The sequence below is a fragment of the Prionailurus viverrinus genome, chromosome D3 (genome assembly GCF_022837055.1).
Source record: "Prionailurus viverrinus isolate Anna chromosome D3, UM_Priviv_1.0, whole genome shotgun sequence".
NCBI classification, from domain to species: Eukaryota; Metazoa; Chordata; class Mammalia; order Carnivora; family Felidae; genus Prionailurus; species Prionailurus viverrinus.
Genome location: NC_062572.1, coordinates 21,391,275 through 21,418,598, shown reverse-complemented (window position 1 = coordinate 21,418,598; position 27,324 = coordinate 21,391,275). Strand labels below are relative to the sequence as shown.

General features: G+C 47.1%; 4 gene segments (V, D, J or C); all 4 read left to right on the top strand.

Moving 5' to 3' along the window:
* Nucleotides 1-7,160: 7,160 nt before the first annotated feature.
* Nucleotides 7,161-7,762, top strand: LOC125149369 (probable non-functional immunoglobulin lambda variable 5-48). The segment is given in 2 exon segments: nucleotides 7,161-7,297; nucleotides 7,419-7,762. Coding segments are annotated over 2 exon segments (390 nt in total).
* Nucleotides 7,763-15,856: 8,094 nt separating this feature from the next.
* On the top strand, nucleotides 15,857-16,444 carry LOC125148956 (immunoglobulin lambda variable 5-39-like). The segment is given in 2 exon segments: nucleotides 15,857-15,959; nucleotides 16,077-16,444. Coding segments are annotated over 2 exon segments (399 nt in total).
* A 2,772-nt stretch (nucleotides 16,445-19,216) lies between these two features.
* Nucleotides 19,217-20,051, top strand: LOC125149368 (probable non-functional immunoglobulin lambda variable 1-50). The segment is given in 2 exon segments: nucleotides 19,217-19,229; nucleotides 19,714-20,051. Coding segments are annotated over 2 exon segments (351 nt in total).
* Nucleotides 20,052-24,307: 4,256 nt separating this feature from the next.
* On the top strand, nucleotides 24,308-24,957 carry LOC125149367 (immunoglobulin lambda variable 1-40-like). The segment is given in 2 exon segments: nucleotides 24,308-24,460; nucleotides 24,572-24,957. Coding segments are annotated over 2 exon segments (513 nt in total).
* The last annotated feature ends 2,367 nt before the right edge of the window (nucleotides 24,958-27,324 follow it).

The window sequence follows — 27,324 nt, the reverse complement described above, 5'->3', positions numbered from 1 at the left end:
ATATAAAGGGTGAAAATGAGCAAAGATAATTTTAAGAAAACTGTTACTTAATATTTCTCTGAAATTTCTTATTAATAGACTTAAATGTCACTAAAACCACAGGTAGAGAGTAGAGAGAAGAAGGCAGGTTTCCAAGTTAAGGGATGAAATAGGTTACTTAGAAGTGTTGGAGCTACTTTGAGTTCTCTCCTTGGTGAGGTACAGGCAGAGGCTTCAGCAGATGCTGTCACACAAAGGAAACTTTATTTGCCACAGATAAGGGGATCAGGGACAAGAATTATCAAAGCTGTGACTCCCTGAGTGGAGGCGAGTGGGTTCCTGTCATTCGGGGTTAGGATGGATACCCAGAAAAGGGAGTTTTGTCATCTTATGCAAGACTGGGCCTGAGGTTGTGCAGGAATATGGAGCACAGGAGCTTGTGTGCCCATCATGTGGTAGGTCAATGAAGCTTGTCCTCCTCCTAGGGCAGAGGCTTAACGTTATAAAGAGGCAGAGGTCCCTGGAGGACACTCCCTGGTCCACCTGCACTGGTGGAGCTGTTGCAGGAGATAAAACTGGTCTAGGCTCCCACGCTCTTTCTGCTGTTTGCCTCTGAAATACTGGAACATTCCTGTGAAAAAGAAGGTTTGTCAGCGCGGGTCCTGCTGGTGACTGTTTTAACCTCATTAACCTGTGGGGCAAGTTTTCAATCCTGCAAAAACAACTCAAGCATGTGCTTTAGGTCAAAGTTTACTTTTGTTCCTGCACTGGGACTTTTCCTCTGGGTCACTGTCTCTGAAGCACTCAGGCTATTTCCTGGTCTGGTGGAGACTGGTAGTTTGGCATCCCCTTTGTTCTCCTCAAACCCTGAACTCCTGACCCTGTTGCATTTCTGTTTTCTTTTCCTCCCAGGAAAGTGCTCAGTATGGGTGTTGGGCAAGTAGAACCTGCAGGGCACAGACCACAGAAAATAGCTGGGGGCCTCAAATGAGTGCTCTTGGGGCAGGAAAGCTGTCTCCTCTTTATATACAGAGATTGTTTTCCCACCTGGGGACCCCTTCAGTTCTGCTTTCAGATGACTCAGGGTATTTAGTTTAAAAACACTGTGCTGGGGCGCCTGGGTGGCTCGGTCGGTTAAGCATCCGACTTCGGCTCAGGTCATGATCTCGCGGTCCGTGAGTTCGAGCCCCGCGTCGGGCTCTGTGCTGACAGCTCAGAGCCTGGAGCCTGTTTCAGATTCTGTGTCTCCCTCTCTCTGACCCTCCCCCATTCATGCTCTGTCTCTCTGTCTCAAAAATAAATAAACGTTAAAAAAAATTTAAAAAAAAAATAAAAATAAAAACACTGTGCTAACAAGCAGCCTTGGGCGGTTTAGTCAGTTAAATGTCTGACCTCAGCTCAAGTCATGATCTCCTGGTTTGTGATTTCAATTCCCAAATCCACCTGTCTGCTGTCAGCAAGGAGCCAGCCTAGGGGCTAAGGCAGACAGGGGGAACAACCTCAGGGTTAACAAGGCACCTTTTCTTTTGTTAACCATCTCTGCTCTGGGCTGCTTTGCCTGCAGTGCAGCGGTCTGTAGCTCAATTTACCTGTTTATCTAACTTGGTCCTTTCCTCCAGTGAAAGCAGCTTTTCTGCTATAGTGCTATGTTGGAGAGTGCTTCTGCCCTGAATGCCTAATCTGGCTTACCTCATATACCTTTGTATGGGGAGCCTTTGTGCCTGTTCTTATTTTAGGCCTTTTCCCCTCCCTCTCTATTCTGGGGGCTCTGCATCCCCTTTCTATTCTGGGGTGCCATTGCAACTCCCTATTCTTGGGATGCCTTTATATCCCCCTAGTCTTGGGGTGCCAATCTGGTTTGCCCAAACTCAGTTGCCAGAGTGCAGCTCCAGGAGATCCAGGGGTTCCCGAAGGATGAACGGCCTTGGCGAAAAAGTGAAAATAAAACAAAACTAAAATAAAAAACTAAAATAGAAACAAAAAATAAAAATGGACACAGACAACAGCAGTGTGTTGAGCTGGCCGATTTATTGCAGTAAATGTGGCATTATATATCCTAGTGATTTCCTTGTAGCATACGTCAACTATGTTTTTCTAACATTACCTAATTTTGAAAATGTTCCTATGTGCAAACAACCTTTAAGAAATAACATGGTGATTTTGCCCTAACTTTCCCGCATACCCTTTGATTATAGATTAATTTCTTACATTATTCCATTATGCATCTGCGTTTGTCTATAATCTACAAAGGATTTGTTTTGCTGTTCTCGTGAAAGGCCCTCCATTTCTTAACACCTCAAGTGGAACAGTTATAGGGACATGACCTCCTAACCACATGAGGCCAGAAGAACAATGTGTTTGCCTCGGTCCGAGGTGCCAGAAAGGGGCTGGAAAAGCCTTAGAAACCCATGCCTCATACATTCTCAGAGAGACAATGCACCTAGGAACCAATGAACCATTCTGTAGCTTAACCGACTAGGTTCAGTCACCATTTGGAATGCCTCTGGGGGGCCAGGTGGGCCTAGAGGTTGAAGTCACCTGTGCCCAGAGATACACTCCTTAGTTGCCGCAGTGAGGCTTTCAGATCCGTATGTCTCTCCTTACAGGCCCTCTTGCTGGCAAATGCATGAGGCTAACCTTCCTGCAAGTAGAGGAGTCTCCATAGGGGATGGCAAGGGCTAACCGTAAGGCCGCCCTGCAGTCACCAATGCGTCCACAGCCCAGGGCCTGCCACTCAGGCTGGGAGAGCTCGGCTCCCAGCACTCAGTTGTGAGCATTCTATGGCATTGTATTTCTTTATGCCTTGTTAGCCCCTTGGTGTAAGCCCAGGAGACTCCGACGCTTATGCCCCACAGTGAACATCTTCTTTTGTCATGAATAAGAAAACAAAACTTAAGCCTGTTCACAATTAGTGGGTGACGCCATGAAACTTACATTCTAGCTTCTATTTTCCAGTGTGGAGTCTGGGTGGAAGATACTTTCTCATTTCAAGGAGATTGAAGAAGTCTGACTGTGCACTGTAGATAAGGACAGCCCTAACAATGGACTACAGAGAGGAATGTGAGAAATGAAGGATCACAGGGTGTCTGACTTGGGATGTCCTGAAGAGAGTCTCATACATTCACAGCAGGAGCAGCCATCACGGCCATGTGCACCTGCAGCCAGTCAGCTGGAGGACTCAGCTGGAGAGGGAGCAGTATGTGGATTTGATGGGGTGGGTGGTCAGTGAGGCGGTTGGGACTAAACCTCGAGGGGTATTTGGAATGGATTGTGATCATGCTAATGATGACCCAGGATTTTAAGAAAGTGAGGAAGGATAGGGAGTCTAAGGAAGTGAAGAAACCAGCAGGAAAAGGGAGAGAGAAAATGCCATTTCTTCCATGTCATAAGTATCCTCTCACCCACCCTCATATTGGACAAGAGGGAGTGGTATCTGTCTCACCAGGCCTCCTGCCTTGTCTCCTTGACACCAAAGGAGAAGTAGAAATAAATCAGTTGCGATAATAGCTAAAGTATTAAATGACAGCTGAGGGGCCCCTGGGTGGCTCCGTCAGTTAAATATGTGACTTCGGTTCAGGTCATGATCTCATGGCTACTGAGTTCAAGTCCCATGTCGGGCTCTCTGCTGACAACTCGGAGCCTGCAGCCTGCTTCCCATTCTGTCTCCCTCTCTCTCTGCCCTTCCCCCACTTGGGTTCCGTCTGTCTCTCTCTCAGATATGTATAAACATTAAAAAAATTAAAAAAAGAAAGACCGATGAAAGCGTCTCCCTCACTCTCTCAGGTAGGATGAATTCTCTTCCACTTCCTGCACAGCTCAAGACCTATTTGTGCTCATGGAAAAGAATGAATGAGTATATGAATGAGAGTGATAAAAGTTTTCAGAGAACAAAATATAGAAGAGCACATCTTCAGTTTGGTAAAGAAAACTATAAAACACCTTCCCTTCGGTGAACACACACAGAGATGAAGCACTGAAAGCTTTCCCACCTCGGGTAGGGAGCAAGGCCACCATGTGCTATCTCAACACTGCTGTTCCACATAGGACTGGATATGTCTGTCAGAACCATAAGGCAAGACAAACAATGAGAGGCATTCCGATGAGGAAGAACAAGAGACAATTGTCCCATTTCAGGTGAGAGAATGACCTACAGGAAAACTACAAAGGAAGCTACAATTGAGTATGCAAATATATAAATTCAAAGAGTCATAAATAATTTTGGAAACATTTTAGAATAAAGATCAACATAGAAAGATCATATAGATGTATACATACTAGCAATAAACACGTGAAAATAATAAAAAAAATCTTAAAACCGCTCGATGAACTATTTAGGGGCATGATTACCTTCCCCTCAAAACCAGCAGTTACATTGTTGCTACTTCAGATAATAGATGGCTTCCAAGAGCAAATGAGGGTGACTTCCACAGCCTGGGGTGCCTCTGGTGTAGACTCCCCCACCTCTGGTCTTCTGCCCCGTGGCTATCAGGAGACAGGGACTAGGACTGAGTCAGAAGAGACACTGTTTGTTCATACCCAGCGCGGGCTTTGAAATTCCCAGTGGACTCACTCCTGGAGGACTGCCCACTAAGTTTCTCCAAAGAGACAAGAGGCCATTTCATTGGGGAGGGCAGAAAATATTCCCAGGGATGGGGTACATGTGGAATGAACTAGAATCATGGCCAGGATGTGAGAAGCAGATGCATGCCCTCAGTCTGCCTTTCCAGGGAAGAAACTTGGGACTGAGGCCACCAGGGACATGGAGGAAATGACTCGGGGCAAGATGTCACCCTGTCACTCAGTGTCGCAGGCTCCCTGCAGTCATTGATTCGGGGTAGTCCCAATATATGCCTCTTTCAAGGTGTCCCCCAGGGGACATCAGGGTGCCCAAGGGGCAGTAAAAGAGAAGAAGTTAATTTGCATGAAGCACCTCTCCTCCTCATAGTCTGCAGGCATGAAAAGACCCAGAGGAGACCCCTATCCAACCCAAGAACCTGAGGAGGCAAGACCTGTGAGGATCCCCACCATGGCCTGGATGGTGCTTCTTCTCAGGTTCCTTGCTTATGGCTCAGGTCAGGGGAAGAGACCCTGCTTTCTTGGAGGGCACATAAAATCAAGGTTTCAGGGTGACCCTTGCCTCTCATAATAACACATGTGCCTCCTTTTGGTTTTAGGAACCAATTCTCATACTGTGGTTATCCAAGAGCTATCACAGTCAGTGTCTGAAGGAGGCATGGTGACACTCACCTGTGACTTTAGCTCTGGGTCAGTAGTTATCAGTAACTTCCCTGGCTGGTACCAACAGACTCCAGGCACGGGTGCCCACACACTTATCTACCATAAACAATCACCTGTCTCAGGTCCTTGATCACTTCTCCAGGTCCATCTCCAGGAACAAAGCCATCCTCACCATCACAGGGGCCATTGAGGATGAGGCAGATTAGCACTGTATGCTGTCTCCGGGTAGTGGCATTCCACAGTGATCTCAATCTATGGAGAAGTGCAACCACGTCTCAGAATGTTTCAGCCCTGAGCAGCAGGGAAGCAAGCCAGGGGGAGGATGGTCAACCCCACCATGGGAAGGGAGGCTCCCTAGCCTGATTCTGTGCAGTGGTTCATCCCGATGTGCCCATCCCATCTCTCCCAGTGTGTGTCCATCTCACCAGTGTGACCCCCAAGACTGGGCTTCCTTTCCACATCTGCACATATAATGAAGGGGAGGGGGTTCAGCACCTAAATATATCAACAAATGGTCAGAGCCAGCAACCTCAGCAACCTGCTCCCTGTGAGATGCTTATTCAAATGACATTAAGAGCCATGTTGTCATTCACTAATCTGCTGATGGAGACCAACTGAATAAGTTATGCAGGCCAAGCCATCAGTCAGGCAAATACTGTAACACCCACATCCTTCCTATGGGGGACAGAAGGTGTCCCTAAAGCCCTGGTTGTCTGTGATGTTTCCACGCCTCTCAACATGTCACACCGTGGTCTCAGTTTGACACGGGGACAACAGACCCATCACCTGCCCTCCATCTGCTCTCCCACCCGACTTCCCCTGTGTCAGTCAGGGCATTCCTGTCTCTGTGGGCATCACCCTCTAGCCACGTAACTCTCTGGACCATCACTCCCTCTGCCACAGCCTGGGTCCTTTCAGTTACCTCCCTCTGTCCCACTTGGGGACACAACCCATTTCACCCTTCCTGTTTTCTCTGCTGTCATCTTCCCCCAGCCATCCCCCAGGGTTGCCTTCTAATTCTCTTTGTCCCAAAATCTGTCTTAGAACTTCCTGCAGAACTAAATCTCTAATGAGCAACACTGACCAGGAGAAGCCCAGCTGGAATGAAAAGACTCCCAGCACAGGGATGGGAGGTTGCAGGATGGCCCAGCAGTGGTCCTACTGGAATCCCGGGCCCTGCTCAGTCCCCATACCCTCAGCAGCCTCATCAGAGTTTGTGGAGTCCTTTCTGCCATGCTCCAGAAAGGCACAAATTTCCATAATCTGTGTCCTTCTCTGTGAAGGTTTGTGACCGCTCACCAAGTTCCTGTTCACTCATCACTCAGAGTCAGCCTGCCCCCTAGGAGCCCCCTGTGGGGGCAGATCCCCTGCTCTCTGTTCCCAGTATCTTGTCATCAGCTCCACCGGGATTCCTAGACTGTCCTGGGTCAAGATTGCTCCTGTTCTTCCCACTATAGCCCCACCCAAGGAAAAACCCGGTTCAGGGAGAGAACACCAGGACTGCACCTCCATCCTTCTCTGAAGGGTCTGTATCACGTGGTGAAAGCACAAACATCAGGGACGCAGGTAAAGGAGAGCATTGGGAGCAGTGGGAAAGAATGAGAAAGTGGAAAGAATGAGACGTTTGCCCGGAGAGCAGCAGGGGTTGCTGTGAGATCATGTCTAAGGGTTTCTGCAGGACGGGGGATCCAGCTGGCAGTCCTGCACTGACAGGAGGCCCCAGGTCTGGGCCCCCGTGTTTCCTGTGGGGGACAGGGCAAGTGTGTCCCATCAGGGCCTGGTGGAATCCCCTGGACTTTGACCTGTGTGTGGTCCCCTCAGCTGCTGCCTCCAGGCCCACCCAGGGGGAACGCAGTGCATCAGGAAGTCTCCGTGTCCAAGGGCCACAGACCTTGTATGTGCACATGGAGAAGAGGCAGGGGTGGGTCCCATTTGCATGAGCAGCCCCTCCTCTCTGAGGCCTGTGCACAGGGCATAAGAAAGACCTGGGGCAGACAAGCCCCAGCTCTGGGCCTAATAAGGGGGTGTGTCACCATGGCCTGGATCCCCGTCCTCCTCGTGCTCCTCTGTCACTGCGCAGGTAGGGATAGGATCCAGGTCACCAGGGTGGGCCCGCAGCCAGAGTCAAATCCCTCTGGCTCAACTCCCTAATCTCATGTACCCTGTCTCTTGTCTTCCGTCTGCTCTGTCTGTGTTTGCAGGTTCCCTGTCCCAGCCAGTGGTGACTCAGCCAGCCTCCCTCTCTGCATCTCTGGGAGCCACAGCCAGACTCACCTGCACCCTGAGCAGGGACATCACTGTTGGAGGCTATAACATATACTGGTACCAACAGAATCCAGGGAGCCCTCCCCGGTATCTTCTGTACTACTACTCAGACTCCAGTACACAGTTGGGACCTGGGGTCCCCACCCGCTTCTCTGGATCCAAAGATGCCTCAACCAATGCAGGGCTTCTGCTCATCTCTGGGCTGCAACCTGAGGACGAGACTGACTATTACTGTGGTATATATCATGGCAGTGGGAGCAGCTATCGTTACTCACAGTGATTCAGATAACGAGGAAGTGAGACAAAAACCCCTGCATCTCTTTTATTGAGAAGCTTCAGTGGAGGCTTGTGTATGGGACACCACTGTGGGAACACCTGTCTTTGAGGAGGAAGGAGTGGCACAGTGTTATTGCCTGAGACAGCACAGGCATCCTAGGAGTGCACACAGGTGAGGGAATAGAGCCCAGTACACATGCCCCAGGGTCTACAATAGGTAGACCCTTTGTGATTCTACAAACCCAGTTGGAGGTTTTAGTCACATTCGTTTTGCAGAAATGACTGAGTTTAGATGTCCTAGCTGAAGCCCAGAGGGTATCTGTGTCCTGCTAAAGGGTCAATCAGGGAACATAAAAAAAAGTCTACGGTTTGATTGAATGACCTTCCTCCCCCTGGGACTGGGCAACATAAGGATGGTTTTCCTGGAAAAAACCTGGTCATGGCTACGCTGCCTTCTTTCTCTCTTAAGACCTGTGGCTTCAATACGCATATGCCTAATTGTTGCCCCTTCCCCCCTCCAATTTAATCCACTTTTGAACTTTGTGTCCTCCAGAATGCAAGAATTCCATATATGAATGATGGTTCAACAAGGATTCCAGCCCGGGGCACCAGAGGATCCCCTCCTCCGAAATCCCATGGACCAGACCACCAAGGCATTTCACTCAAATCACCCGTCAGCATTATAGTATAATAACATGCTCTGGTCTATAACTGCACAGAACCCCAGACAGACAGACAAGTTTATGTATAGACAGCACACCCCCACTGTTCAACATGAGCCGCTACTGAAGATGAGACCTCTGCCCAAATGGCAAGGATTTGTCATTGTTGATCTAACAAGCGGGAACACAGAGGCCAGTTTTAGGTGACAGGCTTGAGCAATGGTCACCTGAGTATGGTAGAAGGTCCCACAGTGACGAGTGGGCTGGATGCAAACAGGCCCGTTAGACAAGTCACCTCAAAATATCTATAAGCCCTAGCTGACTCCTACCCAGACACAGGTACTAAAAAAGGAAAAAAAAAAAGCCAAATATTTCACACCTCCTTACCTTCCCCTCTTGACCACAGCCCCCACCACTGCCTCCTGGGAGACCATCTCTGCTTTGCTGTCCTGCCTGCTGCTCCCTTACAGTGTATTCCCTAAACTTCTATCTCCTTTGCTCTGCTTGGGTGAATTCTTTCACCACCCATGCTGCTGGCCTACACCTGATTGGGTTGCCCAACAATCCAAAGTTTACTCGTAAATTAGTCTAAGAAAGCAAAAACCTTTGTTGCACAGGTGGTAAGGAGGCTGTACTGAAAATGGCGTCCCCAGTCTCACAGGTAATTAAGACACAATCGTGCCACAGGCCCACTAAACTGGGACACTGGGCTGGTGCTCCTGGAATAGACTTTCCAGCACAAACAAACTTGAAGGTTGAGGTGACAGATGTTTCCTAGGGTCTGGAAACTCTCATGACTAACTCCCACAACAGGAGGCCCATCTGGACCAAGAGAGAGACAGAGGCACAGACAGAGGGAGAATGTTCTCCAGTCTGTTTGGTTGGCCAAAAAGTTGCACCCAATCAGGTACATTTTCCAGATTGTGAACACCAGGCAGAGTATGCTCACTAGTCATAAAGCCAAGATATTAAGGTCATACAAGATGAAAGAGAAATCCACATATTTTTATAATAATAATAATAATAATTATTATTATTATTATTCATTTAATATGGCTAGGCCTTGGTTTCTTGCATCCACACTAATCCCTAGGAGGGATGTGGCATGGGGTTGGGAACTGAGGGGTGCTTTACAGTATACCTTCTTTCATGGAAGTTTTCCTCAGATTGACAGATTACCTAGTATCAATCTAATTTATTCCGTGACCAATTTATACTAACACATGTGACTTCTTGAAGTGCTGAGTGCTCTAAATGCTTTGAAGACCTAAGCTATGGGGAACTAGATGGCTCAGTTGGTTAAGCATTCCCACGTTGGCTCAGGTGATGATCTCATGGTTCATGGGTTTGACCCCATATTGGGCTCTGTACTGACAGCTGAGAGCCTGGCACCTGCTTCCAATTCTGTGTCTCCATCTCTCTCTCTGCCCTTCCCCTGCTCACACTCTGTCTCGCTCTCTCTAAAATTAAATAAATAAACACAGTGTAAAAGTGGGGAATGGACAGAAGCCTGAGACAAAGGAGAGGTGACAGGGTGTGCATCTAAGAGGGTGTGAAATTTTACTGCTCAGGAGACTAGAGAGCAGGATGCAGCCATTTTCGCCCGTAGCAGACCCACACTTACCCACCCCAGTGAGCGAAGCAGCACCACCAAATGGAGAATGGAGCCATTACACAGAGCCCTATCCATCTGCAACCTCTGGGCACATCCCCCAGAACAAGGCAAACCCCTTCCATGGGCTGAATCTGGGGACCATGTTGTGCTACAAAGTTTCAGTTCTAGGAGACACTGGATCTAGCTTCTTTCAATTTCATTTGTTTGCCTGTTTGTTTGTTCTTTTGTTTGCTCCAGTTTTTGTTGTTGTTTTTATCTCTTTTCTTTCTTGGATAAAAAAGAGCAATACTTTTTACTCTGTTTTATTTTCTTCATTTTGTATAATTTTAATTTTTAAAAAATATTGTAAATTTGTAAACTGTTTTTCTTTTCTCTTTCTTTTCTTTTCCATCAAGTATCTCTTATCAAGCAGACGAAAGCACATCTAGCATCTAGCTTCCTTCATTTGCTTATTTTTAAAAATGTGTTTAATTTTAATTTTTAATTTTAATTTATTATTATTTTTCCCCAAAGTGACAAGATGGAGAAATTCACCCCAAAAGAACGTAAAAGGAGAAATGATGTGCAGGGATGTAATCAACACAGATATAAGTAAGATGTCTAAATTAGAATTTAAAAACATGATTGTAAGAATACTAGCTGAGATTGAAAAAAACATAGTAGACCCTTGAGAATCCCTTTTTGCAGAGACAAAAGAACTAAAATCTAGTCAAGCCCAAGTTGTAAATGCTATAACTGAGATGCAATCTTGAATGGATGCCATGAGAGTGAGGATGGATGAAACAGAGCACAATCAGTGTTACGGAAGATAAAATTCTGGAAAATAATGATGCCGAAAAAAAAGAGAAAAACAAAGGCAAAAGATCACAACACAGGATTTAGAGAACTCAGGGACTTACTAAGAGGCATACGTTCATATCATGGGTGTCCCAGAAGATGAAGAGACAGAAAAAGGGGAGAAAATATATGTGAGCAAATTGTAGCTGAAAAGTTCCCTAATCTAGGGAAGGTACAGACATCAAAATCCAAAAGGACAGAGAGCACAAATTAGATTCAACAAATAATGGCCATTACCAAGGCATATCATAGCTAAATTCACAAAATACACAGAAAAACTGAGAGTCATGAAAGCCAGCATGGTGGAAAAGGTCCTTAACCTCTAAGGGAAGACAGATCAAGGTCGCAGCAGATCTGTCCACGGAAATTTGGAAGGCCAGAAAGGAGTGTCAGGATATACTCAATGGGCTGAATGGGAAAAATATGTAGCCAAGAATCTTTCCTCCAGGAAGGCTGTCATTCAGAATGTAAGGAGAGATAAAGAGTTAACAGGGAAACAGAAGCTAAAGGAATTTGTGACCACTAAACAAATCCTGCAAGAAATTTTAAGGGGGAGACTCAGAATGGAGAAGACTCCAGGGTGCCCAGCCTCTTTGCTGGATCCAAAGATGCCTCGGCCAAGTCAGGGCTTCTGCTCCTCTCTGGGCCGCAGCCTGGGGACGAGGCTGACTATTACTGTGCTACAGCTCATGGCAGTGGGAGCGGCTTTCATTGCTTACAGCATCTCAGATAGCGAGCAAGCGAGAGAAAATACCTGTGCACAAAGATCATGATTCCCAGCATCTTTTCAGTATGAAACTTACCTGGAGACACATGCAGATGGGATTCTTCTGCAGAAAGATCTTTCCTTGAACAGGGAAAATAGAAATGCTCATGTTTGAATGTAATGTGAGAAAAAATTGGGCATCCTGGGAAGACACTGACAGTTGACATAACAGAGGCCAACCGCACGTCCCCACGGGGTCTGGAGAAGATGCACAGGAATAAATACTGTGTCTGCACCTGTACATGCTGCCCAGCAAACATTCATCCACACATCAGTGTCACCATGTGGTCCTTAAAGGGCTTTGTGTCACTACTGATGTACCCACAGGTGACATATGGACAATAACCCTAGTCATAGTCAAAGTGCCCTCTGTCTGAACCAGCTACATGTGAATCTGGACCAGATCCTGCAGACTGTCCCTGCCAACACCCCCCAAACCCTCCCTCCTCTTTTCCCGTCTCTTCCCGTGTCCCTCAGACCTTCAGTCTCTCCCTCTGGCTCTTCAGGTCTGACATCCATCTCCATATTAGGATTTCAGAGGAACCTAGAAGTGATCTTGCTGTAGTTTCCTATCTCCAGGGTCCATCCCTCGGGAGGAAAATGGACAGAACATACAGCTGCATGTAGACCCCTCACATTCCCTTCCAGTTCTCAGACAACTGGGGAGTCCCTTGTCCCTCTGTCAACCCCTTTGGGTCAGACCCCCAAGCAGCTTCACCTCCATCCCTGCCCCATTACACAGGAGTGTCTGTGTTTGGAAGAAGCAAACCTCTCCCAGCCGGTGCTGACCCACATCTGCACCTTGAGAAGTGACACCATATATAGGCACTGGCAGAAGGCAAAGAGCCATCCCTGGTTTCTGCTGAGATCCAAATCAGAGTCAGATGCACTCCAGGGATCTTGGGTCTCCTATCATTTTCCGGATCCAAAGATGCTTTGACCAGTTCAGGTTTTCTGATATCTCTGGACTCCAGCATGAGGACAAGCTGACTATTACTGTCTCATATGCCAGGATAGTGCTAATGCTTATGTAGTGTGTCAGTCCCATTGCGAAGTGAGACAAAATCTCCCTTCACTCTCTGGGTCTGGTGACGTTACCCTTCAGATGGCTCAGGGGGTGACTTCTGTGCTCAGATCTTCAACAGACCCTCCGTTGTCCCAGAGACAGATGATGTGACACTGTCATATCCTTTCCTTCAGTTATATTTGTACACTGACGACCCATTCTCACCGTGTTCATGTTTTCAAAGGCAAACTTTGCTGCTGAGAGATAAAAAAAATATTCAGTGGAGATGTCCGAGAACAAAAGGTGTTGATTCCCAATGGCTCTAGGGCTCAGTCACAGATGGTTTGGGTCTGATTGCTTCAATTCTGGCCTTCAGGTTACAAAAACAGAATAAGGAGATAAATGGTAGTCTATATAGAGGCAATAAACCATCAATACATAAAAATAAAAGCAGTTCCATTTATAGTGATATAATTATGCAATTCTTAAGGATGTATTTTGGAAAAATTGAAAGCCTTGTATATGGAAAACTACAAAGCATCATAAGAGAAATTAGAGAAAACTGGAATGAATGAATAGATATTCCTTGCTTGTGGATCAATATGTTGAATTGGGTTAAGGTAAGAATTCTTTCTTTTTTTTAAGTTTGTTTGTTTTTGAGAGAGAGAGAGACAGAGAGAGAAAGAAAGAGGGGAAGAGAGAGAGAAACGCAAGCAGACTCTGCACTGTCAGCACAGAACCCTCTGATGGGCTCGATGCCATGAACCGTGAGACCACAACGTGTGCAGAAATCATGAATAGTACGCTGTGCCACCCTGGTGCCCCAGAAATCATTCTTTCTAAAATTGTCATTCAGTAGCTGGTGTCAATAGCACCCTAGTACAAAACAGACAAAAAATGGAATATGTCACGCAAATAACAAGAAAACTATTTCAAAGAAAATATTAAAAAAACAGTGTTCAGTTATCTACATGTATCACAAGAAATACACACAATGATGAAATGGGGTGTATTGTGGGTATGCAAGGCCAGTTTTATATTAAAAAATCAGTCAATGTAATCTCCAATATTAACAGGCCAAATAAGAAAAAACCTGGGGCACCAATTTGGCTCAGTTAAGATTAGGACTCTTGATTTCAGCTCAGGTCATGATCTCAGGGTTCCTGAGGTCAAGTGCTCCATGGGGCTCCACGCTGACAACATGGAACCTGTTTGAGATCCTTTCTCTCCTCTTCTCTCTCCCCCTCCCCAGCTCAAGCTATCATTCTCTCTCTAAATAAATAAATGAATACACTGAATTTTAAAAATTATTTTTAAAAACACCTGGTCTTATCAATCAATACAGAAAAAGCATTTCACACAATGCAAAACCTATTCATGACAAAGAATGAGAATGAATGAATGAATGAATGAATGAATGAAAAAGACAACATTTCTCAGGGAATGAAAATAGAAGAGCACATCCTCAGCTTGATAAAGAAAATGATGAAACACCACAGCTAACACACACTGAGGTGAAGTTCTGAAAGCTTTTCCCCCAGGGTGGCAACCACGGTCATCATGTCCAATCTCAACACTGCTGTTAGCCATAGGACTGGATGTGCCTGACCAAACCATAAGGCAAGTCAATCAATGAGAGGCATACAGATTAAGGAGAACAAGAGCCAATTGTGCCTATTTTCAGGCCAGAGGATGATATACAGGAAAATACAAAGGGAGCTCTGAATATATATGTAAATATATGAATTGAAAGGGTAATAAGCAATTTCGGGAAGGTGGTAGAACACAAGATCAACGTAGAAAGATCATTTAGTTGTGTCTGTATGAACAATAAACTTGTGAAAAACAATGAAGAATAACACTTCAAACCACTCCATGATGAAGTATTTGGGTGAATATTTAACAAAACATGTACAGGACATGGATGCTGAAATCTCGACAATGCTGGGAAATGTGATCAAAATGGATCCAAAACCATGAGGGGTATGTTGTATTTAAGGATTAGAAGAGTCAATATAGTAGAGATGACAATTCTTCCCAACTTGTAGAGAAGTGTAATTCAATTCCTATCACAAGACAGAGTGGTGTGGATGGAAGGTACACAGTGGCCAATGGAACAGAACAGAAAACTCAGAACCAAACTCACAAAAGCATGGATAAGAAATACTTATGGATACTTATGGATAACAAAAACTTATTGACAAGGTTGCAGAAGCCTTTCAGAGGAGGAAGGATGGCCTTTGAACAAATGTCCACAGAACAATTGGACATCCATCGAGAGAAATGAATCTCACCGAAAACCCTGACTTCATAGAAGAATTCACTAAAAGGATTATTGACCTACTGTAAAGTATAAAGTTGTAAACATAAAAATGGAAAAAGTCATCAGGCTCTAAGGTTTGTATAAACATGTTTAGATAAGACCCCATTAGCACAAGCCATAAAAAAACTGATCCATTGGACTTCATCAAAGATAAATTCATTGTTTTCCCTTTCCTTGATAAATCACTTAGCCACTAAATGAGCTAAAAAATCGCAGATTAAAACAAAACCCAATTTATTGGACACTCGTTGGCATCCATCGCTACAATGCATAGGAGCTGAAAAACATTCCCAAGGTTTACTGATGCTACATCGCACACCAGTGCAGGGATATGATATCTGCAGCATGTTCTGCCCGATATCAACGACTTACCACTAATGGGAGGTAATATTTGCCTCTCGCAGAGACCAGGACTCCTTCTGAGAGTGCAAAATACTGCAGTCATCACAGACAGTACTATGGGATCACGTTGGCCATGATTCAGCTCAAGGATGTGTGAACAAAAGGAGCTGAGGAAACCAGCTGGGCTCTCAGGGCTGTTGGACACAGTGAGGTATGTGCCTGTCAGCCAAGAGGGGACGCTGTGGGAGTACCCTGTGGTATCTTCACAACTGTGCAGAGCCTGGACCTGGGGACTGGGCTCTGTGCTCCCTGATGGGAAGTCTGCACGTGTGTCCCTTCTGGTGTGGCAAGGTCCCCCGAGCAGGGACCTGTGCGTTGTGCATGCAGGTGCTTCCTCCCAGGGTTCTCCCCAGTGGTGAAGCCAACCTCCATAGTCCCCAGGGTGTGTCCTTCAGCTGGGCTGAAGCACCAGGGCTCAGGAAGGGGCTGGGCAGTCACTAGATGGGCTTCATTTGCATGGACAGCTCCTCCTGCAGCAAGGGTGGAGGAGAAAAGGAGGCCCGGGGCAGCCCAGCCCAGTGTGGGTACTAGGGTCTATGTCACCATGGCTTGGACTCTTCTAGTCCTCATGCTTGTGTCTCAATGGACAGGTAGGGGCTTGCCTCAGGGACACAGGAGGATCTCAAAGGGTGCTTGCCATGCTCAGCATCCTGGGACATTTTCCCCCCATTTCTGGTTCCATCAGTGACCAGTGTCTGTGTTTGCAGGTTCCCTGTCCCAGCCTGTGCTGACCCAGCCGTCCTCCCTGTCTGCATCTCCAGGAACAACAGCCAGACTCACCTGCACCCTGAGCAGTGGCTACAACGTTGGCGGCTACCACATATACTGGTACCAGCAGAAACAAGGGACCTCTCCCCGGTGTCTACTGAGGTTCTACTCAGACTCAAATAAGCACCAGGGCCCTGGGGTCCCCAGCCGCTTCTCCGGGTCCAAAGATGCCTCGGCCAATGCAGGGCTTCTGCTCATCTCTGGGCCACAGCCTGAGGACGAGGCTGACTATTACTGTGCTACAGGTTATGGCAGTGGGAGCAGCTTTGGTTACTCACAGTGTCTCAGATAACGAGGAAGTGAGACCAAAACCCCTGGGTCCACAGACCTTGTCTCCGAGCCTCTTTTATTGAGAAGCTTCTGTGGAGGCTCCTGTAGGGGAGAGTCTTCTATGGTGAGACCTGTCCTTGAGGAGTTTGAAGTGATACACAAGAAATTTAATAGAGAACATATGGGAATCAACATAGACCTAGAAATTCAAAAGACACCCAGGCAAAAATGAGGTCTATGTTTTTCTGAATTACATGGATGAGGTAAGGGTCTAGTATTCAATGCAAAGAAATACACTTCACAGACAGAAGAAGAAGAGTAGAGTAGATGTTTCATAAACAATATGTGCAGGGCCCTGGGAAACGATGGGACACAGAGGTCTGTGACTAAACAGGCTTTGCTGCCCCTTTGCCCCATCTGCCCCACCCCATGCATATCCTAGGGCAGTTGTCTGTGGTGCCAGCTGTCTTCCCGGAACAGGTGCTACCACTGAATTTTTAGTCAGTTGAAGAGACATGAAGAGCTTTTCCTGAGTGTATGGGCATCGACTGCTTTTTAACTCAAAATGACCGTCATGCCAGGGTGCCTGGGTGGCTCTGTCTGTTAAGCGTCTAATTTCTGTTCGGGTCATGGTCTCCCGGTTCGTGGGATCGAGCCCTGCATGGGGCTTTGTGCTGACAGCTCGGAGCCTGGAAGCTGCTTCAGGTTCTGTGTCTCCCTCTCTCTCTGCCCCTCCCCCACCGATGCTCTGGTGCTCTCCGTCTCAAAAGTAAGTAAACACGCGAACATTTTTAAAAAATAATAAATAAAAAAACTTCATGCCCAGTGGCTCATTGAGGGGAGGCCTGCCCTTGTGTCCTGCAGTTCCAGTAAGAATTTGCTATGGCCAAGGTCAAAGGTTGCTGTCTGCGTGCTTCTCTTGGATTTTGACGGTTCCCTGTCTCACCCGTGGGTCTTTCATCTATTTTGAGTTCATTTTTGATTACGGTGTAAGAAGGTGGTGCAGTCGTTCTTCTGCACGTTGCTGTCCAGTTTACTCCACACCATTTGTTGAAGACACTGTCTTCTTCCCATTGGATATTCTTTCCTGCTTTGTCCAGCATGAGCTATTGTATAGTGTCCTGGACTTGACACTTTCCAAGTTCCTCTGTCTCCCCAGGAGTCATTGTCAACCTGTGCTCACCCAGACTTCATCAGCGTCACAATCGAGGAAACAGAATCCCCATGAGCAGGAAACCCAGTGACAGCGAGTGTCACTGGAGTCCCATCAGCAGGGCAGGACTTGCTTTGAACACCTGCTCTCCTGGGGTGAGGCTGAAGCTCAGGGATCGGTGGGTGAGTCTCTGTCCCCATGGGCGGCTGAGCCCCCAACCATGTCTGGGCTCCAGGTAGTGCCTGAAGCTGATCAGCGCATTGATTCTGGGACAGCAGCCTCAGTGCTGCTCCCTTGGAGCTCAAGGCCCACGGGGACACGAGGCACACTCTGCATCCTCTCAGGGCTGGACTGTCACCCCCAGACACTCCAGTGACACCTCCAGCCAGGATAGGCCTCTGCTGAAACGTCTGTCTCAACTCAGGGCTACAGGGCCTGTGACCTCAGAGACACAGTGCCCCTTATCTCCACCTCAGCTGGTGTCAATATGGGATCTTTGAAAGAGTTTTCTGGGTCAAATTGGCCTTAGCTAGTGGAAAATCATTCCTCTAATCAGCAGCGGCTGACTGAGCAATTTTTCTATCCTGAACACGGTGAACACAAGACACAGTGACCATTGCTTTACCCACCCGGAGAGGAGTCTGACCCCTCATCGTTCCATGCAGCAAACTCTGTGTTTGTTCATTCCACCAGAGAGATCAGTGTGAGGTTCACTGGAACAGGCTCCTCATGGTGTTTCCCAGGGCACCATGTTGGGCTTTCTTACTTTACCTGTTAGACCAGACCTAATATGCAGAATTGCTATTAAAATAATAACAATAACAATAATGAATCAAGTGATTTAAGCAAGGTATTGGCCCCTCTTCAACCAAGAACTAAATGTCACGTATTTTCCATTATGTTTTCACGCATTTGGCAACCACTATATTAAATCATATTCTCTCTGCAAGAAACATGGGTCCGGGGAAACACACTCGCAATTGAATCTGTACCTTCCCATTGAAACTGTCACTGAGTTTAAATCATTCTTTTGGAGCTGAGTTTTTGGAAAAAATGACACATATTCATTTTAAGGTAACAGTTGTCTAATAGGTGATTAACACATAAAGTCTGCAAACAGGTCCCTGTCAGAACACCTGCAGCTGTCACTCCTTCCCTCCTAGAACTCCCTGCAGGTTTGCCCTTTGTGCTCTGAGGTCAATGCCACACACAGCCTCGCTTGGCAGGGCTCTTGCAGAGTTGGGTCTATGTGCTTGCAGAACAGATAATAGGAGGGAATCCATGCCCACAGTGTGCAGAGGACTGTTTCTAAGCTGGTGGAAATGGTGACAGATGACCGAGGCTTTTAGGGCTTAACCCTTCTAGGAACAAACGAGGGCTTCTACACAACCCGGAAAGGAGTGCTCCCCAACTCCTCAGGGCTGTGTGAACACGAGTGGAAGAGAAGTTCTGGAAACCAGGGAGGAATACCATAAGAGGAACGGCCAGCCTCCTGGACCGAAGGGAACACCTGTCCATGGAGACCTGTCACTGTTCTGAGCTTGATCATGATCTCAAAGGAGTGTGTCCCAGAGATGCCAGCTCAGTCTTGACCCATGAACGAGCAAGGGAGCAGTGGGGAGGCTGGAGCTGTCTCTCTGATGGGCTCTGGTCACCATGTCACACAATGGTGTGTCTGTGACTTGACACTAGGGGTCACTCAGGGCCTGGTTCTGAGGGGTCAGGGTTATTGAGACTTGAATCTGCCACCTGGCACTGCCTTTGCCTTCTGCTCAGGGCTCCCATCTGGGACCTCCCCACCCCCTGGCCTCACACAGCCCCTGCCCTGCCCACCCCTGACCTCCTCAGGATGAGGGACCAACCGGGGCCTGTGAAGGGTCAGAGAGCTGGGGGTCTCATGCATGGATGGGCCCTCCCTCTCTCAGAGGATGAAGAGGGGAAGGAGGGGTTAGGGAAGGTCTGCTCAGCTGTGGGGTCACAGAGGGCAGGAGCAGTCATGAGGAACGGGCCTCCACCATGGCCTGGGTCTCTCTCTTCCTCATCGTACTTGCTCACTGCACAGGTGACTGGATGCAGAGACAGGGGAAGGGGCCCTGCTTCCTCCTCTTGTCTCTAGACCCTAGCCTCATCCTCTCTGTCTCTTCTTCTTCCAGGGTCCTTGGCCCAGTCTGGGCTGACTCAGCAGCCATCTTCAGTGTCTGGGTCCCTGGGCCAGACACTCACCATTTCCTGCACTGGAAGCCCAGCCAACATTGGGGCTGGTTATTGTGTGTTTTGGTACCCACAGCTCCCAGGAATGATCCCTAAAGCCATTCTCCACGAGAACACTTGGCCTTTGGGGGTCCCAGACAGGTTCTCTGACTCCAAGTCTGGCAACACAGGCTCCTTGACTATCACTGGGCTCCAGGAGGACGATGAGTCTGATGATCACGGCTCAGCGTGGGACAAGAAGCTCATTGCTTATGCAGTGCCCAGTCCTTTGGGGAAGTGAGACAAAAATCTGCTGTTTCCCCAGCAACGGGGCTCTTCTCACAGCCTCCTCCCTTTGGCCAAGTCAGCTGCTTCCTTCGTTTGCTGTAAACTGTGGTGTGAGAACAATGTCAAGGAACATTGGTTAGCAAATGATCCATATTCTATTAACCTCAGGCCCCCAAGCCTGTCCCCGGCTGGAACACGTTCTAGGAGATTCTCCTACCGGGAGGAAATTCCTGGGTGTCAGGGGCCAGCTGCCCTGGGGACAGAGTCCGTGACAGGTCAGGACATGAGGCCAGAAGAACAATGTGTTTGCCTCGGTCCGAGGTGCCAGAAAGGGGCTGGAAAAGCCTTAGAAACCCATGCCTCATACATTCTCAGAGAGACAATGCACCTAGGAACCAATGAACCATTCTGTAGCTTAACCGACTAGGTTCAGTCACCATTTGGAATGCCTCTGGGGGGCCAGGTGGGCCTAGAGGTTGAAGTCACCTGTGCCCAGAGATACACTCCTTAGTTGCCGCAGTGAGGCTTTCAGATCCGTATGTCTCTCCTTACAGGCCCTCTTTGCTGGCAAATGCATGAGGCTAACCTTCCTGCAAGTAGAGGAGTCTCCATAGGGGATGGCAAGGGCTAACCGTAAGGCCGCCCTGCAGTCACCAATGCGTCCACAGCCCGGGGCCTGCCACTCAGGCTGGGAGAGCTCGGCTCCCAGCACTCAGTTGTGAGCATTCTATGGCATTGTATTTCTTTATGCCTTGTTAGCCCCTTGGTGTAAGCCCGGGAGACTCTGACGCTTATGCCCCACAGTGAACATCTTCTTTTGTCATGAATAAGAAAACAAAACTTAAGCCTGTTCACAATTAGTGGGTGACGCCATGAAACTTACATTCTAGCTTCTATTTTCCAGTGTGGAGTCTGGGTTGAAGATACTTTCTCATTTCAAGGAGATTGAAGAAGTCTGACTGTGCACTGTAGATAAGGACAGCCCTAACAATGGACTACAGAGAGGAATGTGAGAAATGAAGGATCACAGGGTGTCTGACTTGGGATGCCCTGAAGAGAGTCTCATACATTCTCAGTGGGAATAGTCATCATGGCTATGTGCCCCTGCAGCCAGTCAGCTGGGGGACTCAGCTGGAGAGGGAGCAGTATGTGGATTTGATGGGGTGGGTGGTCAGTGAGGTGGGTGGGACTAAACCTCGAGAGGTATGTGGGATGGATTGTGATCATGCTAATGATGACCTAGGATTTTAAGAAAGTGAGGAGGGCAGGGGGTCTAAGGAAGTGAAGAAACCAGCAGGAAAAGGAAAAGGGAGAGAGAAAATGCCATTTCTTCCGTGTCATAAGTATCCTCTCACCCACCCTCATATTGGACAAGAGGGAGTGGTATCTGTCTCACCAGGCCTCCTGCCTTGTCTCCTTGACACCAAAGGAGAAGTAGAAATAAATCAGTTGCGATAATAGCTAAAGTATTAAATGACAGCTGAGGGGCCCCTGGGTGGCTCCGTCAGTTAAATATGTGATTTCGGTTCAGGTCATGATCTCATGGCTACTGAGTTCAAGTCCCATGTCGGGCTCTCTGCTGACAACTCGGAGCCTGCAGCCTGCTTCCCATTCTGTCTCCCTCTCTCTCTGCCCTTCCCCCACTTGGGTTCCGTCTGTCTCTCTCTCAGATATGTATAAACATTAAAAAAATTAAAAAAAGAAAGACCGATGAAAGCGTCTCCCTCACTCTCTCAGGTAGGATGAATTCTCTTCCACTTCCTGCACAGCTCAAGACCTATTTGTGCTCATGGAAAAGAATGAATGAGTATACGAATGAGAGTGATAAAAGTTTTCAGAGAACAAAATATAGAAGAGCACATCTTCAGTTTGGTAAAGAAAACTATAAAACACCTTCCCTTCGGTGAACACACACAGAGATGAAGCACTGAAAGCTTTCCCACCTCGGGTAGGGAGCAAGGCCACCATGTGCTATCTCAACACTGCTGTTCCACATAGGACTGGATATGTCTGTCAGAACCATAAGGCAAGACAAACAATGAGAGGCATTCCGATGAGGAAGAACAAGAGACAATTGTCCCATTTCAGGTGAGAGAATGACCTACAGGAAAACTACAAAGGAAGCTACAATTGAGTATGCAAATATATAAATTCAAAGAGTCATAAATAATTTTGGAAACATTTTAGAATAAAGATCAACATAGAAAGATCATATAGATGTATACATACTAGCAATAAACACGTGAAAATAATAAAAAAAATCTTAAAACCACTCGATGAACTATTTAGGGGCATATTTCACAAAACAAGTATAGGCCACAGGTGCTGAAATCTGGACAATGCTGGTAAATGTAATCAAAGTGGATCTAAAACAAGGAAAGATAAGTTCTGTTCATGGATTACAAGACTCATTATAGTAAATATGCCAGTTCTTCCCAAATTGGATAAAAGTGTAATTCAGTTCCTGTCCTAGCAAGTGAGGGCGGTATGGATAGACGATAGACACATTGGCCAAGATAACAGAACATAAAACCCAGAAACGGACCCACAGAATGAAGGATAAACACTTTTTTTCTTTTACAAAGTAGAAGAAGCCTTTCCAAGGAGAAAGGATGGACTTTTGGACAAATGGCCACAGAACAATTGGATATCCTGAGAGAGAAATGAATCATACTTAAAACTGACTTTATATATTTTAAAAAATCACTAAAAGGATTATAGACATATCTGTAAAACATAAAGCTACAAACATAATAAAGGAGAAAATATTCAGGATCTATGGTTTCTATAAAAATGTTTAAATAAGACACTGTCAGGGTAACCCATGAAAAAACAAAAAAAGAAAAACAAAAAATGACACTTGCTAGATAGGACTTCATCAAATATAAATTCGTTGTTATTTCCTTTTCTTTTTAATGTAGTAAGCCAAGGAAATTACCTAAAAATATAGAAGATTAACATAATACTCAATTACAATGACAGAGGCTGGAATCCATTGCTTTAATGCACAGGAGTTTTCAAACATGCAAGAGATAGACATATTCTCAATTGTAGGCCAGAGGAGGGACATGAGGTCTGGAGTATCTTCTGCAAAGAACTGGCAACTTACCATCTAATTGAGGTAAATGCCTCCAAATCCTATTGACTAGGGCTTCTTTGGAGACTGAAAAATACTACATTGAACATGGGCAGCACTATAGGGTCACATTATCCAAGATTCAGCTCAATGATGTGTGAATAAACAGAAGTGAGGAAACCCGCTGGGCTCTCAGGGTTGTGGGACACAGTGGGGTGTGTGCCCTTCAGCCAGGAGGGAGCGCTGTGGGACTGCCCTGTCTCCCTACACAGGACCTCAGTGGGGACCATTCACTAAAAGGAACCTGGGACTGGGGACTGGGCCCTGTACTTCCTGAGGGAGACTCAGCAGCTGCGTCCTTTCTGGTGAGGCAGACTCCCCACTTGAGCAAAGACATGTGTATTGCCTCAACAGGTGCTTCCTTGCAGGGGTCTCCCCATTGGTGAAGCCAACCTCCATCGTCCGCAGTATGTGATGTGACGTGGCAAGAGTGACAGCTGACAAAGATTTTCAGTGTGGAACCCTGTAGGGATGCACACGAGGGATGTGGGCTTCTACCCACAACCTGGACAAAAGGTGTCCCTGTGTTCTCAGTGCTGAGGGAGCTTCTGGGAAAGGAAAACTCTCAGACCAGAGAGGAAGCAAGGAAGGGGGAAGAAGTCGGCCTCCTGCACAGACCTGGCCATGTGTCAATGTGGACCCATCGCTCTGTGGCCCTGATCCTCATCTGTGTGGTTGTACAGAGTCACCACGTCAGTCCTGCCCCGTCAAAAATAGCCAAGGGCGCTGTGGACAGACTCACTATGCGGAGCCAGAGGAGAGCACAGTGTGTCGTCAGGGGATTGGAGGCCACACAGGGGACACCTGTCCTGTCCCGAAGGAAGGGGATGGTGGACAGAGCAGTGGGAAGGCAGGAACTCTGATGAGATCTGCTCACCATGTCACATATGCTGTGTCTGGGCCTGGACACCAGGGGGTGGTCGTCACCTGCTTCTGAGGGTCGGCCATGATTAGAGCTGGGACCAGTATGTGGACAATGCCTGTGCCCTCTGCTCAGGACTCCAAACTGTGACCTCCCCTCTCCTGGCATGGCCCCAGAGACCACCTCCCCGTCCAACCCACCTGACATCCTCAGGCAGAGGGACTTGACCCAGGGTCAGTGAAGTGTCAGAGAGCTGCTGGTCTGATTTGCATGGATGGGCCCTCCCTCTCTCAGAGGATGAAAAGGGGAAGGAAGGGATTAGAGGAGATCTGCTCAGCTGTGGATCCACAGAAGGCAGGGTCGGTGATGACCTCCACCATGGCCTGGTTCCCTCTTCTCCTCACCCTCCTCATCCACTGCACAGGTGACTAGATGAGGGAACAGAGGAAGTGGTCCAGGGAGGACACGTGGGCCTTGGATTCTCCTCTGGTCTCTAGATCCCAGCATCATGCTATCTTTGTCTCTCCCCTTCCAGGGTCCTGGGCCCAGTCTGAGCTGACTCAGCCGCCCTCAGTGTCTGGGGGCCTGGGCCAGACAGTCACCATCTCCTGCACTGGAAGTAGGAGCAACATCGGTAGAATTGGTGTGAACTGGTACCAACAGCTTCCAGGAAAGGCCCCTAAACGCCTCATCTATGGTAGCAGCGATCGACCCTCAGGGGTTCCAGACAGATTTTCTGGCTCCACGTCTGGCAACACAGGCTCCTTGACCATCACTGGGCTCCAGGCCGAGGACGAGGCTGATTATTACTGCCTGTCTGCTGACATTACTCAAGGTGCTGACACAGTGCTCCAGGCCCGTGGGGAAGTGAGACAAAAACCTGCTGTCCCCACAGCAATGGGACTTCCTGTGAAGCTCTGACTTTTTGGCCAAGTCAAGTGCTTCTTTGTTTTTTTCGTGCAAGCTGGGGTCTGAGACCCTTCACAAGCAATATGTCTACAATGTCTTTCCACATTCTTTGCAATTCCTCCTTGAAGCCTGTCTTTCGGATCAATATACTGTGTGATTTTCTCAAACTGAGCACATTCCTGGGTGCCAAAGGCAGGCAGCCCTCAGGACAGGGTCCATGACAGGTCACAGCAGAAACAGGAACACAAATCCAGCTCTGAGTCAGGACACATCGGAAGTGTCCGCTATGTGTCCTGGTAACAAAAGCTCCCACTAATTGCCCCTAAATCCTCATCTATTAGGATAGTTGGATCCATTGTGGATCCTGATTCCCTCTTTGGCTCCATGTCTAGCAACTCTGGCTCCCAGATCTTCCCTGGGCTAAGGGCTGAGGGCTGAGGAGGAGGCTTCTGGTCCCTGCCCCTCCTGGGACAGCATCGTGGGCTCACACAGAGTCCCAGGCCCATGAGAACTGAAAGCAGAACCCCTTTCTCATCTGCTGGGAGGGCGAGGCCCCATCAGCTGCTCAGGTTCAGCCTTTGACTTTTGCTTCTGATGCTCCTGCTGCTGCCAACATGGGCCCCGGTGCATGCGACAGCACCACCTGGGAGTGAGGGCTCCTTCTTCCCTTCTGGCCCCAACGTCACTCACAGCAGCCCCTTCCTAGACAGAGGGTCTCAAAGGACACAGAAAGCTCATCTCGCCCATCATGTTGAGACACAAAGTCTCTAAGTTCATGGACTGGGGGTCGTAGGTCCAGTGTTCTCAGCTCCCACCTGACTTCTGAGGAAGCCAGGGTCTCCATCCTTGGCCATTTACCTATTTCTAGAAGTTTCCAGCCCTATGTAATCCTCTTATTAGTCTTCAGTAGAAAGAACTGTTCTTTTGGCTCTTTGGGATGACTTCTTCTCTCCCTGCAGCACCAGCTCCAGAGTATTTTGACTAAATCACAATTTTTTTTGCCTTTTGAAATGAATCCCTGTCCATTCCCATCAGTGCTGAGATCCAAGCAGTGGTTTTTCTTATTCACTTGCATTGCCTAACACTTACAGAATGATGGTGAATAATAGTGGTGTTTAGGTCACGTTAGCCTTTTCATCTTGTAGAAATATCCTCCCCACCCTCATCTCATTATCTAATTTTCTGGGTGTGGGACTGAGTTCTATGTGTGTGGGAGACTGTGTGTTATCTCAGTATACATTTTCTGTCTGTGAATGCCGAGGGGGTTGTAGACAACTGAAACTATGATCTCTGAAGGCTGTTACCGTATTTTGTGTATTTTTCTAGTGTATTATTTACTTATTTATTTGTCTATTTGCATCTAAATTGTTACCGTATAATCCAATAATAATTTCAGGAGTAGATTCCAGTGATTCATCCCCTATGTAAACACCCAGTGCTCATCCCAACAAGTGTCTTCCTTAATGCCTCTTACCCATTTAGCCCACACCCCCCCACAACCCCGCCAGCAACCCTCAGTTTGTTCTCTATATGTAAGAGTCTCTTATGGTTTGTCTCCGTCTTTGTTTTTATATTAATTTTGCTACCCTTCCCTTATGTTCATCTATTTTGTATCTTAAATTGCTCATATGAGTGAAGTCATATAATATTTCTCTTTCTCTCCCTGGCTAATTTCACTTAGCATACTACACTCTAGTTTCATCCACATGGTTGCAAAAGGCAAGACTTCATTCTTTTGATTGCCAAGGAATACTCCATTGTGTGTGTGTGTATATATATATATATATATATATATATATATATATATATCACATCTTCTTCATCCATTCATCTGTCAATGAACATTTGGACTCTTTCCATACTTTGACTATTGTTGATAGTGCTGCTAGAAACATTGGGCTGCCTGTGCCCCTTTGAAACAACACACTTGTATCCCTTGGACAAATACCTAGTAGTGCAATTTCTGGGTTGTAGGGTAGTACTTTTTGTTTTCTGTACATACAATACCCAGTGCTCATCCCAACGAGTGCCCTCCTCAATGCCTATCATCCATGGGTAGTTCCATTTTTAGTTTTTTGAGGAACTGCCATACGGTTTTTGAGAGTTACGTGCTAGTTTGCATTCCCACCAACAGTGCAACTGAGATCCTTTTCCTCTGCATCCTTGCCAATATCTGTTTTTGCCTGAGTTGTTAATTTTAGCCATTCTGACTGGTGTGAGATGGTATCTCATTGTGGTTTGAATTTGTATTTCTTTGATGATGGGTGATGTAGAACCTTTTTTCATGTGTCTTTAACCATCTGGATGTCTTCTTTGGAAAAGTGTCTATTCATGTGTTTTGCCCATTTCTTCACTGGAATATTTGTTTTTTGGGGGGAT